The sequence below is a fragment of the Propithecus coquereli genome, unplaced genomic scaffold (assembly GCF_000956105.1).
Source record: "Propithecus coquereli isolate 6110/MARCELLA unplaced genomic scaffold, Pcoq_1.0 Scaffold748, whole genome shotgun sequence".
NCBI classification, from domain to species: Eukaryota; Metazoa; Chordata; class Mammalia; order Primates; family Indriidae; genus Propithecus; species Propithecus coquereli.
The window spans coordinates 730,621-744,438 of NW_012153596.1; the positions used below are offsets into that span (position 1 = coordinate 730,621).

A 13,818-nucleotide genomic window follows, 5' to 3' on the forward strand; every position below is an offset into this window, starting at 1 on the left:
GATATAAAAATTCAAGCAGGCCGGGCGCGGTGGCTCACGCTTGTAATCCTAGCTCTCTGGGAGGCCGAGGCAGGCGGATTGTTTGAGCTCAGGAGTTTGAAACCAGCCTGAGCAAGAGCGAGACTCCGTCTCTACTAAAAATAGAAAGAAATTAATCGGACAACTAAAAATACATAGAAAAAGTTAGCCGGGCATGGTGGCGCATGCCTGTAGTCCCAGCTACTCGGGAGGCTGAGGCAGGAGGATCGCTTGAGCCCAGGAGTTTGAGGTTGCTGTGAGCGAGGATGACGCCACGGCACTCTAGCCTGGGCAACACAGTGAGACTCTGTCTCAAAAAAAAAAAAAAAAAAAATTCAAGCAATATTAGCAAATGGAATTCAGCAGTATATAAAAGAGTAACATATCATGACCAAGTACTGTTTTTATCTAAGGAATTTGAGGTTAGTTAAACATTTGAAAATGAATGTGGCTCACAACATTAACAGAACAAAAGAGAAAAATCGTATGATTATTTCAAGAGATGCAGAAAAAACATATGAAAAAATTCAGTAACGCCGTGCAAACTCAACAACTATGTATTAATATAATAAAAATTCTCAGAAAACTAAGATAACCTGACAAAATATATCTATGACAATCCTACAACTAACATCACACTTAATGGCGAAAGACAACACTTTCCACCTAACAGTGAGAACAACGCAAGGATGTCCACTTTCACCACTTCTATCCAACATTTGACTAGAGACCTAGTCAGTGCAATAAGGCAAGAAAAAGAACTAAAAAGCATACATATTGGAAAGGCAGAAGTAAAACTGTCTTTATTTGCAGATGAAATGATTGTGTACATAAACTATCCCAAGGTATTTACCAAAACACTACTAGAACTAATATGTGAAATTAAACAAGGTCACAGAACACAAGGTCCATACACAAAAGTCAACTGTATTTCTATACACTATCAATGATCAATAAGAAAACTAAATAAAGATACCATTTACAATAGCATCAAAAAACAAGAAATACGTCAGGAAAAAATGACACACGAAAGTACTGGGTAGCAGTACTAATGGATCTGTCACCAGTCTGGGTGTGGCTGACTAAGAGTGGAAACAAGAGCAGGGGTGGTGGCAGTGATGGTGGTCTGGAGTTTTAGGTAGACACTCTAGAACCCTGAGATACAAAGCACTGGGAAAGCTCAAGGCTTTCAGTGCAACGAACTCCACAAGTACAGCCAGAGATCAAAACGTAAGTCTTTATTACTCAACGACAACTTGGACTTCACCAATGCCTACCTTCATGAGGGCATGTAGTGTGACTCATGGTTGTGAACACAAAAACGCCATAAGCCTGGGCTACTGCCAGGCTACTTCCAAAGACACTTGAGAGGACATTCAGTTATATAAAACCCAACTTGCTTCTAAAAACGTGAGTCACATTTTTTTTTCCCTGAAAATGTTTCCCTTCCCTGCCTTGCTCCCAACTTCTTCCCTTCCTGGGGCTTCTCGCTGTCTAGGTAACACATGGCTTGGGCCTAGCTGGACCTTGGGTAGTGGCCCCTCTGCCACAATCAGTGCCTGAGGCTAAGCATGTGGCCTCTGCAGCCTGACCTGGTGTGGGGCCCATCTGTAGCGCCCAGGGGTGGCCTGGCTAGCAGGTTGTCACACTGGCTCACAGGTCTCCAGTAAAGCCTACAGACGCTGGCTCGAGAGGGTGTCCTGCTAGATTCTCCGGAGGATCTCAGAACTCTCATTTCTTGCTAGTCGACTGAACCACAGGATAGCCATACTTTTACTTTTCCAAATTATAAGTGGCTGGGAGGGCCCTGGGCCTCATCTACTGTTGTGCAGAGTGGCCACTTTCTCTTCAGGACTTCAGAAAAGTTCAAAGAGATGGGCTAAGAGCTGCTGCTGCAGGCCTGGGCTGTAGACACCCTGTCTAGCTCTTGGAGGAGATGGTTCCCTGCTGCATCCCACGGCACAGCAGCCCCACCTCCCCGCTCCTCCCCAGCCTGTGAGGCCAGCAGCCTTTGACATGTACTACCCAACCCACCCCTTAGATGGTATCAGCTTTCCTTTCCCCCGGAACAGGAACACTGAACTGAATGCAGGTCTTTGAGATGTCTCACCCTTATCAACGGCTTCCACCAAACCTGCCTGGCTGGCCCTGGGCCCTGCCTGTGCCCACACCCCTAGGCCAACGGGGGCCACCACTTTCTCTCCCCTGATGGGGCCTCACCCCCATTGCCTATGGGCTGCTGAGGGTTCGAGCACCATGAGAACTTCTGAACATGAGAACTTTGACTTCCAGGTTTGGGGGATTTGCCCAGATGAACAAATCAGCTCTGAAATTCATCACTCTCTTCGGGCCCCTGCCTGTTTTCCTGTCCCAGGCCCAAGCCTACAGAAGAGGAGGAAATGCCACTTAGCAAATAGGAGGAGGTTCCCTCTGCCAGAAGCCCTCAGCTCCTAGGGTGCTCTCAGGAATTGAGGGTTTCTAGTTCTAAGCAGTGGCTCTTCAAATAGTACCCGGAATGGAAAATTCTTGCTGGGGCTTCATATTTTCCAGAAGCACGGGGTGGGTAGCACCCTCAGGCTAAGGGAAGGCGCTGTTGTCAGGAGGTGAGGGAGCTCAGGACAGCTCCTAAGGGAGGTGTGGGGGGCAGGCTGGGCTTCCAGACACCGTTAGAGGGAGTGGCCTGCCTGGCTGTTCCATACCCTCAATGAGCAAGGCCTTGTTTGTGCTGTTGGGGGTTGGCATGAGGAAGTGAGCCTGAGCACCCGGACGCTGGCCATCAGGCTGCAAGTGTCTGGGTGGCCCCCAAAAGGCAGAGTTGAAGCAGTCCCTGGGTACCTGAGAGGGAGCTCGATGACAGCAGCTGCAGGCTGTCCAGGACTCCATCCTCGTACAGGGCCAGCTTCTGAACCATCTTCTGTCGGGCTGGATTGATGACAATCTGTGGTGGCTCTGATGACACGGAGCTGCCTAGGGACGATCCTGGGGTGGAGATAGCACCCTCTTAGCTGTCCCTGGGAATACCTCAGTGACACTTCCAGCATCACAAATCTTTCCAGACCCTAGCCTAGCACCTGCCTCTCTGGCCATCAGGATAGAATGCCTTGGTGAACTCTGAGGGCAGGGCCCAGATGGGGCTGTGCCATGGACCCAGCTCTTAGGCTAACCTGGACAGAGCCTTCTTTGTTCCTGGATTCCAGGAGTGGGGTGGGGAAAGGGGCTGGGAGGTGAGCTCCTGGCCTCTAATCCACCAGCGGGGAGGGGCATGACCTGGGGAGGGAAACAAGACAGCAACAGGCCATTCTCTGTGCTCCTTCCTGTGGCCCCAAGCTTGCTAAGGACAGAGTGAGCTGAACATCCGGCCTCAGTTCTCATTCCCCAGAAGGCCAGGGTTGGGAGCATGGGGACTGTTGCCTAAGGAGGCCCCTGGTCCCTCTTCTGGGTATCTGTCCTCGCAGCTACCTTCCATGGCTGTGGGCCGGAGCCCTGCGCCACTCCCCCAGCTCGACTCTCCAGCAGTGTCCCCCTGAGTACAGCCAGCCTCCCCGAGGGTTGCTGGGCCTGGCGGGCAGCTCGGGGTCAAGTGCCAGGAGTGCAGGGCAGCAGAGAGGCCGTATACACTCTCGTCGCTCTCCACGGGCTGGTTGGGGCCTTTCTGGAGCGGCTCTGCAGTCTGGGCTGGGGCTCCTGGTGACACTGCCAGGGGCTGCCAAGGCGTGCCCCCACTCTGGACACTGCCAGTGGTGGACACGTAGGAGTTCTCCTGTGGGGAAGGGGGTTTGCAGCTTGTGGCCTCCGGCTGTCCAGGCAGCCCTGCTGCTGCTGCTGCCTGCAGCTTTTCCAGCCTCTCATACACCTGCAGGGAAACAAAGAGGCTCTGAGGGAGAGCAGAGCCAGTGCTCTTGGATGTGCCAGGCCAGGCTTGGCCTCGGCCTCAAGAAGATGGCAGCAATGGCCTGGCATTCTGTGGTCAAACCACAGGGCTGCTCCGGGTGGTCAGTGACATGCCCCAGGGCTCAGGCTGCCGCACCTTGCCCTGCACAGCTGCTCTGGGGGCTGCAGGAACCACTAAGCAGGCACGCCCTGCAGCTGGGAAAGCTCTGTTCCTTGCCCCTTTGTCCTTGTCACAGGAGTGCTGTGAATCACAGCTACCAAAGCCAAAGACTAAGAATAATGCCTTCTCTTTCTCTTCTAGAAAGAATCTCACTGCCCTGCTGCCTTCAAATGGGACTTTTCCATTCTCAACAGTCACCAGAGGTGGGGAACCTGGCAGGACAGAAAAAGGTAGATGCAGTGGTGCAGTGCACCCAGTAGGGGGCGCGGGAGAAGCCCTTTCCTCCTGTCTTTATGAAGTGGGGTCAGAGGTGAGCCCAGCAAAGCTGACTGCCCTGGGCCCCTCAGTTCGGTGGGACACCACCCTGAGCAAAAGCAAAGGGCAAACAAGGGATGTCTGGAAACTTGTCTCCGGAAAGAGACCTGGCAGGAGCCGTGTTTTGCTCACTGCAGAGCAGGGCCAGGAACGTGGACTTTCCAGCTGGCCACCCAGTCCCCATGGAAGCTGGCTTCTCAATTGCTTCCTGTGTCCCCAGGGCTACCTGGGTCATGGGGGGCCTCCTCTTGGCCCGGCGGTGCAGGCAGCAGCAGGCCAGCTGCCCCAGCCCCAGGCCCAGCTCGGGTGGGCACGGTCCGGGCCTGGGGTCCAGGTGCTTCTTGTAGATCCGGGTAGCGACTGGAGCAGCCCAAGCATCCGCTGCCAGACCCGCCTGCTGTGCGGTCTGGGTGCTTTTCAGGGTCACCCCCGCCTCCTCAGCCTCCTCTTCAACCAGGTCTTTCTGTGGGACAGATACTGTGAGCATGGCCACCGGGTGGCCACACCTTCAGCTGCATTCCCCAGGCCCTTGCCACCCAATCCTGTGGTCTTCTTTCTATGCAGTTATTAAACACCCACTGTGTGCCCAGTGCTGCTCCCACGACACATAGGACACCCTGGGCTCTGGCTTCACAGAGCTGACTTCCGGGTGGGGGACAGAGATGCCAAATATAAGTGTATCAATTTGTTGGAGAGGCCCATGGGACATTCAATTGGGACCTGAGCAAGTAGCACTTGAGCTGGGATCTGAAGGCATGAACTACCAGAAAGGGCAGAGCCAAGAAGGGGAACACCCTACAAAGAAACCCTGGGAGTAGAAATGGGACAAGAGGCCATCTTGAGTTTTGAGATGGGACAGACCAGGAGAAACCACCTGGGTAGGTGGTGGCTCTTGAGGCAGAGAGAATAGGATATACACATGCAAAGGTCCTGGGGCAGGCAGCAGGGCACTCCCCAAGCACAGGGGACTTGGGGAGTTGTGGGGTCAGGCCACATTAAAGGACTGGGCATTCACCCTAAATGCAGAGAAAAGGCAACGAGGCTTTCTGAAAGGTCACTTTGGGTGCAGGATGGAGCGCCAATGGGGAAGGGTCCAGAAAAAGACCTCTGAGAAGTCTGGTATGCTTCTCCAGGACGGCGACAAGGACAGTGGAGAGCAGCCTTTAGGGCCAGCAGGACACACTGACAACTGCAAAAGGTAAGGAAGGAGGGGCCGAGTCCCCACTGCGACGCAGCCCTGACCCCCATAACACACAGAACAGCCGCAAGTGGGAGCAGCACAGAGTGAGGAGCAGACGCTGGCCGAGCACGTTCCAGGACCTGGAATTGTGTAAGTGCATATTAAACCTGTGTCATATATGGGAAAACTGAGGCCCAGACAAAAGCAGGAATTTGCTCCAAGGCCACCGTCAAGCAGGGGTCTACCGCCCCGGGTCTCCCATCTCTCGCCCATCTCAGATCATGGCGAGGCAGACAGGAGCAAAGGAGTAAGGTCGTGGGGCATCCACACCCAGCGCTTGCCCAGTTTGCCCAGTGGTGTCCAACTCTCCACCGCCGCCTCCTCCAGGCCCCTGCCTTCTGCTCCCAGCCCACGGGGACTGCCCCCCTTTCCTACCCCCAGCCCAGGGGGGTCTGTGCAAGGCCCATGGCATCTACAGAAGAAAGACAGGTTTCTCCTGGGCAAGGTAAAGAAAGCTGCTTGGGGCCCTGCCCACTTCCAAAGGTGAGTCAGCAGTAGCAAAGGCTTCTGTGCTTGCCGGATCATTCTACCCTCTGGGGCTGCACCTGCTGGCCGCCCCGCCTCAGGAGGCTCACCAGATACTTGGTCCTGGCACCGTGCGTCTTCACAGCCCTCTGCCCAGCCAGTGTCTCCAGCACCACCTGGAGAGAGGGCAAGATGGACACCATAGCACTAGCTTTCAGGTCGACGTCGCCCCAGGCCTTGGCAGGGACAGACTGCATGCAGAGCAGAGGCCTCTGGGGTGGACATGGATTGGGGCTGACAGGGGTGTGGCCCTGAGACAGGCAGATGAGGACCGGCTCTCACCAGGGACGGAGCCAAGTGTTATGGGACCAAAGCTTAGGCATCTTGGAGGGCCCACTTGGAGGGTCCAGAAAAAGCTTGCAAAATTACAAACACAAGTTTCAGGGTGAGGATGAGTACCATGCAAGGGAGGGAGGGGCCCTGGAACTGAAGCTTTGTTAGCTTTGCCCCAGGCTGGCCTCCAGCCCCCACAGCAGACTCTTCAGGCCCTCCTGCCTTTGCCTACTTGTGGTTTTTCCTCCCCTACGCCAGTGGAGGGGCCAGCGGCTCACCACCCCAAAGCTGAAGGTATCAGTGTCCACAGCCAGCCTCCCTGTCTTGATGTACTCCTCGGGCAGGTACGCCAGGGTGCCCCGCACGGTCTGCGTCCGGGCCACGGTGCTGCTCTGGCTAGGGTTGGCCCCTGCAAAGCGGCTGAACCGGGCCAGGCCAAAGTCTCCCAGTTTGGGTATCAGTCTCTCATCCAGAAGGACGTTGGAACTTGGGGAGGGAAGAGAATGGAGTCAGCCCAGCCCTAGCTCCTGCTTGCTCTGCCCCCAACACCTGCCTGGCCTGGATGAAACTGGACTCGAGGCTGCTGACCTGATGCCTTGCCCACAGAAGGCTGCCGGTGCTGCCGTGGGTATTCCAGCTGCTGGGGCCAGCAGCTCCCAGCCCCCACACTGTGCTCATCAGTGGGCCCATCTTTTGCCTGTTTCCACACCTGTGCCATGCCGGGGTGCTCAATGCCCCGAGAACCCCCAACTTTGAGGTCCCAAGCTGTGCCTGTCCCCCACATAAGTGGGACAGGGCAGCTGGTTCTCATGGGGGGCACTCGGGCTCTGTCCCTGTAGCTCTCATGGGCCCCTCCTCACCTCTTGATGTCTCCATGGATGAGGCTGGGGCTGTCCTGATGTAAAAACTGAACTGCCCGAGCTGTGCCCAGAAGGATGTCTAGTCGCTGAGGCCAGGAGAGAGGGGGGCAGACCTGGGTCTGGGGAGGCAAAGGGAGCAAAGGGGCACGGGGGGGCTGGGGGTAGCCATTCTTTGACCACCAACCCTCCCTCCACCTGTCACTGTGTGGCTTGGCACAAGCCACTTTACTCTCCGGGCCTGTTTCCCCTTCTGGAAACCAAGGAGCAAAGTCTCTATGACCTCCTTCACAAGCGGGTGGACACTAAGCTGTCCCATTGCTTTGTAAAGCACTCCAAGGCTAGGAAAATGGCTGGGGAACGTGTTTTTGGGACTCACGACAGAATCTGATGGGCTTCGGTTCCCAGAGTCCATTCTTTCATCCCTGGGTGGTCAGCAGTTGTCGAAGGCATTCTCCCCACCCTCCCCCAACACAGCCTAAGTGAGAAGACAAGGAACCCCTCACCCCGTGTGCGCTTAGTCCCTGTGTCTCGTGGGTACCTCACTCAGATGGGGCCAAGTCTCAGAGGGTACAGCCTGCTGACCACTGGCCCCTTTGCCTCAAGGGCTACACCGGCAAGACCTTTCAGCTACTCTGATTACAAAAAGGAGAAGCTTGAGTTAATAATCCCCCTTTCGGAGGACAACCAGGGACAGACCAGGGGAAGACTTCTGTAGAAAACAGTGACCCACCTCAGGCCAAACCCTGAGCTAGGCGCTGGGAGGGAACCAGAAGGCCAGGCCTGCCAGCTGGCAGGACCCAAACACAAAGGCTGGAAGCCCCAAGTCCCACGCCTAACCCTGCCCAGGTGCCAAGAGCACTGTGGGTCCGGACAAGTGTGCCGGGCCGAGTGAGCCTACCTGGAAGTGGAGACGGTCTTCCAGGGAGCCATTGGGCAGGAAACCATATACGAGGCAGTAGAAGCCACGCTGGGCACAGTAGCCAGCAAAGTCCACGATGTTTGGGTGACGAAACCTGTTTGAAAAAGTGGGGCCTGAGCACTCTGGCCCCCCGGGCTCCCCTCTTTCCATTTGGCCAGACTCGGTGAGCAACCCCTGCTGGTCCCTCAGCAAGGCTGGGCCTGGCAGGCTTCAGGCACCCAACGGAGCCAGGTCCTGTGGTGTGTGTTCTGGAGCCTGACAGGGCCCTGGTCCAGCCTTCCCTCTGTCCCCAGCCGAGAGGAATCCAAGGCTCACCTGGACAGCTGCTCCACCTCGGTCAGGAAGCTCTGCCTCACTGCAGCCCACTCTAGGTCAGCCTCCTGCAGCCCCCGGGTGTGGCGGGGGAGGAGCAGGGAAAATGGGCAGCGTCAGGCTCTTGCGGCCAAGGCTTGTCAGCCATTTCCAGAACAACTGGGGGGCCAGGGACTTTGCACTGGAATCAGAGGCCTGAAGGAGTCGTGGGGGATACCAGGGGAAGGACTGGAGAGGGGAGTGAGGGCTGTCTGATGGCCTTGTGGGGCCCTGGCCAGGACGCAGCACCCACCTCCTTCAGCCTCTTCACCGCGTACACAGTGTTCCTCATCACTGCCCGGTACACACACCCAAAGCCGCCCTCCCCAATCTTGAGCTCCTCTGAGAAGTTGTGGGTGCCCTGGGAAATCTCACACAGAGGCCAGCAGAATGGAGAGGGGTGGGCCCCCTTCAGGAGGGGCACTGGGCTCTCCGGGCTTGGCTGTGGGGAAGAGACCCTGGATCAGGTGAGGGCCTGGTCTCCCCCACTCTGTCCAGGGCTACAAGTTCCCCCACCCCAGCTGCCTCCCAGCTGACCCGGCTTGGCTGACTGGGGCTCTGCGGTGCACCGAAGAAGGCTGAGTTTCTCCCTCCTCATCTCAGACCTTCCCTTGGGGGGTAGAGAGCACCTACCTTGGCAGAAGAAGAGGCTGGAGACGGTGGTAGTGGTGGCTGGAGAGAAGCAGGGCTTGGGACCAGGCCGAGCTCAGGCCGTGAATGGGTCTGGGGGCCTGGAAAAGCTTCACAGAGACACCAGTGAGAGGCAAGCAGAGACCAGCAGCAGGATCTACAGTCCTGGCCATGGTCAAGGTGGTCCCTTTCTCAGGTCTGTCAAGCCCAACACCAGAGCCCTCTTACCTGGGGAGAGGAGGGTGGAGGCTGAAGACTGCAACTTCTTGGGGCTCCAGGCCTTGGCCTGAGGGGGTGCAGAGATGCTGCTAGGCCTCGGGGCAGTGGTGCTTGGGGGTGGAAGGGGGGCGGGAGGATGCCCTGGGTGCCAAGGAAGGAAAGGAAGGTTGAGGCCCAGGTCGGGGTTGGGGGGAGGGAGGAGCCCTAGGGGGTGCCGCCGTGCCCCTAGCCCCAGGGCCCCTGGGCTGCGCACGCTCACAGGCTGTGATGATGTCCCGCGCGCGGAGCAGCTGCAGGTGCGTGAGGATGTGCACGAGGTCGGCCACACGGGCGTTGCGGTTGATCCAGGGCCACAGGACGCTGGCCGTGCGCTGCCCGGAGCGCTCACACAGCCGCAGCTCGGTCTGGTCGCGCACGATCAGGGCCGCTGCAGGAAGTGGGGCGTCAGGCCTCGGGGCCCGGAGCCCGTCGCCCCACGCCCCTGCCCGCCCGCCCCCCGCCACCCACCGAACTGGCACCAGTCAGCGGGCTCCAGGGCGTCCATCACTTTGTAGAAGCGGCACATGACCCAGGGCGGCACCTCGTACAAGAAGTGCTGCGCGCCTGGGGCCGCGGGTTCCCCGGGGCCCGGCCCCCCGGCCATGGCCGCCGCCGCCGGGCCGGGGCCTCTCGGGGCCTCTCGAGGCCGCGGCGGGCGCGGGCCTGGGCCGGCCGGGTCCGCCGACACTGACTCACTTCCCCTTCGAGCCGGCCTCGTGCGACGCCCGGCGGGGCGGAAGAGGCGGCGCCCGGGCTCGCAGCCATCTCGCGCGCGGGGGCCGACGCGCCCTCCGCCACACGGGGGCGCCCTGCGCCCCTCGCCGCGCCGGGGGAAGGGACCCCGGTCCCCGCAACGTGTCCCCGACGAGACAAGTCAGCGCGAGGCCGGGACCGCGACGCTTCACCCCGGCAGGGCGGGCAGAGCGAGCTTCCAGGAGGAGGGGCCGTCCGAGTGGGACTCTGAAGGATAAAAAGCGGCTCCCGGCCGGGCGCGGTGGCTCACGCCTGTAATCCTAGCTCTCTGGGAGGCCGAGGCGGGCGGATTGTTTGAGCTCAGGAGTTCGAGACCAGCCTGAGCAAGAGCCAGACCCCGTCTCTACTAAAAATAGGAAGAAATTAATTGGACAACTAAAAATATATAGAAAAAACTAGCCGGGCATGGTGGCGCATGCCTGTAGTCCCAGCTACTCGGGAGGCTGAGGCAGGAGGATCGCTTGAGCCCAGGAGTTTGAGGTTGCTGTGAGCTAAGATGACGCCACGGCACTCTAGCCCAGGCAACACAGTGAGACTCTGTCTCAAAAAAAAAAAAAAAAAAGCGGCTCCCAACACTGGGGACAAAGCATAGCAAAGGAATGGAAGGTTCCAGAAAGGTGGCTCACGCCAGCCTGGTGACAGTCACTGGGAGGCGCAGTTATTTGGGAGGCAGTGGAGAGTAGGCAGAGTTCTAGGCAGGATGGGAGCAGATGTGGGTCACAGAAACGTCCCCGCTTCGCCACTGACTCTCATCATGGTGGTGAGGCTGGATGCTCGAAGAACCGTCTGGAAGCTTGCACACCGGGCAGCCTCCTGTGTCCTCCTCCATCCCATGTTTTCCACTCCTTTAGCAACCTGCATCAGCAATTGTTAGCTCTTTGCTTTTTTCCTTCTTTGCTGGCTCCTTCCTACTAGCACATAAACGTGTTTATGTCTCTTAACAGGCTTTTGCGCCACTCTGTATGCACGATTTTCAGCTGCTGCTGTCCCTCCTCCCCTTTGTGTCACATTTCTGGCCCTTTGAGGACGCCAGAGTCCAGCAGCTTCTCCCACCCTCGTCCCAGCCTGTTTGACCCGTGGCCACGTCAGTCTCTTGCCCATTCCCTCAGCATTCTCCGCCCTTGAATTTCTGTGGCTTCCCTGGCCACTCCTCTGTCCCACATCTCAGCAGACACTATCTTGCTCTCGAGGAACATCTTTGTAGTCTGCCTCTTCCCTGCAGGCCCACTGCCCTCACCACTGCGTCTTACCTTGATGAACGTGCTGCCTTCCTGACAGGGGTCACTGGTTGTCTCTGTCTGGATGGTCTTCCTCAGGCACAAATCAAACCACCACGCTTTCCTACCTAAGCCCTTCCCAAGGTTCCCCAGATTCTCCTATGCAGTCCCAGCCCTTTGGTGTTGCCTACAGGGGCGTTACAATGCACCCCCTGCCTGCCCACCTCATGTCTAGCCCACCCTCTGCACAAATCAGTAGCCTTAAGCCATTCAGAACTCCCCAAGGTATTCTCAAATGTGCCAAGAACGCTGTCCCCCACAGCCGTGAGTTTGCACGTGTTGCTCCCCTGGCTCTTGTTTGACAAGGTTGAGCTCAAGCAGCTGTGGTGAAGGTGTCCTACGCCCCACAAGCAGCTGCCGCAGCCCCTGCACCCTTCCTCTGATGCACATCCTTCTTGAGCTGGAGCCCTGAGCCTCTGTACTTATCTGACTCCCCCATTGGACAGGGAAGAACCCCAAGTGGCAATGGGGACTGACTGTTTTGTTTCTCCAGCTGGATCTCCTCCGCCAACAGTCCCCCTTGCCCTCTTGATCCTGAAGGCAAAGGGGCTTCTCAGCCCCAACCTGTTCTCACAAAGACTTAGTTAGGGCTGTTTCTAGAAATGAGGTCTGCCCAAGGCACACAGCCGGCCCCTGTTGGAGTCTGTTCCCTAAAGCTGTAGCCACTGTGGCCACTCCTAAAGGGACAGCCAACTATGTCCTGAGCCTCAGAGGCTTCTCACAGGTACAGCCCTTACTGAGATGTGCCACCTCAAGTATCTGAAATTATCATTCACACACATGCTGACCTCTATGGGAGCAGGGCCTTGGTCCTACTTGCACACTGCTCAAACATCAGCTCCAGAACAGCCCTGGCACAGACATGCTCAAAGAATACAGGCTGAATCTTCAACCCTTTCATTTAACATTCAAGGCCAGGACTTTAGAGTACCTTCTGGTAGGTGTGCCCACATTTGTTATGTGAAGCTGGACTAATCCACAGTCCTGCTGCCCGGTGGTGTTTTCTCCTCCAGCCCAGTACCAACCTGGTGAGGCAGCTCCTTATGGGAAGGCAGGGCAACATGTCCCCCTTTGGGCCATCTGTCAGCATGCCCTTGCCTGCTCAGGGAGCCAGCTTAGCAGTTAGCAGAGGCCACGTGAGGGTCTCTGCCAGCATGGAACACAGGAGAAGCCAGGGCCTAGGGGGTCTAAAAGCACCACGGCACATCAGACCTAGGAGGCGCCCTTACTATACAGGTCACGAACAGGAAAGTTGTGCTGCAGGCAGACTCATGCCAGGCCCTTCCTGTCACATGCTGGAGCAAGCCAAGGAAGGTGCCAGCAAGGCCAGCGTGTGAAGCGGGCTTCCCTTTCCTCTCATGGCAGTCCTGAAAGTGCCTATCTGTGTTCAGGGACAGCCAGATAAAATGAGGAAACACACCACCATGCTGTCATGTGAGCTGGAGGGAAGACTTCTGTCTTATAATGAAAGCCCAGACCTTGAGTCACTTTCACAGAGAGATTTATCGAGAATGCTAACAGCACAGGATACAGTACTTCCCAACAAAAGGTGCAAACGCGTCACTTAGAAAGGCATGCTGAGTATTCTTTGCTTTCACATGTATTAAAAAACTTACAAAAATAAAATAAAACTGCGTGCTGCCCATCTTTTCAAATAGTAAAAGAACCTTATGAAAAAATCACTTGATTTTACAACAAAAGACACAAACGGACATTTTTATGTAAATTTATAAGGCAAACTCTTTATATAATAAATAGGTTACAGGGATTCCGTGGGGGGTGTTTTTGAAACGTATACAGGTACATTCAGACAGGTTTACTGAAATGGTACAAATTTCCTTAATAAATTGCCTTTTGTTTTTAAATATATCAGTGCTTTCAGTCATTTGGCTATACACAAAGAACCTTTTTTTGAACACTACAAAAAAGCAATCAATAATTTTTGTTTTTAAAACGACCTACTTATTTTCTAAAGTAATTGTCCCAAAACACAAAAACTGAAGGTGAATGCGATAGAGGGCTTTTAGAGACATCTCCAGCTAAGTCTGTCCCGGCCTCTCCCTGTGCCCCAAGTGCACCTCTCCCAACCTCAGATGGGTTTCTGGGCTGGAGCCAGCTCCCTTCTGCACAGGGTGGCCTGTGACACTGGCAGCACTGTCCACAAACCTTGACCTCCAGGCTGGCACATGGGTGTATGACTTCGACTCAGGATGGGACAGACACCCTGCCTATTTCCTCCAGCTACTATACCCCATGTGCACATGCTCACTATAGTCAGGACTGTCCTCACCTCTCAGAGGAGGGGCCACCAGGCACTATGGGAGCCCAAAACAATGTCGAATGAGGGT

General features: G+C 56.2%; 1 protein-coding gene across 1 annotated transcript; it reads right to left on the minus strand.

The window, feature by feature from the left end:
• Nucleotides 1-1,037: 1,037 nt before the first annotated feature.
• IRAK1 (interleukin-1 receptor-associated kinase 1) lies at nt 1,038-10,129 on the minus strand. Its single transcript, XM_012662028.1, has 14 exons — nt 9,909-10,129; nt 9,661-9,828; nt 9,411-9,542; nt 9,186-9,292; nt 8,806-8,994; nt 8,517-8,581; nt 8,181-8,295; nt 7,283-7,401; nt 6,701-6,908; nt 6,200-6,265; nt 4,611-4,847; nt 3,478-3,871; nt 2,854-2,997; nt 1,038-2,400 (listed from the first exon to the last, which is right to left on the minus strand). Exons 1-14 carry the CDS (start codon nt 10,042-10,044, stop codon nt 2,339-2,341), a joined length of 2,142 nt encoding a protein of 713 aa, XP_012517482.1. The 5' UTR covers nt 10,045-10,129; the 3' UTR covers nt 1,038-2,338.
• Between the last annotated feature and the right edge of the window lie 3,689 nt (nt 10,130-13,818).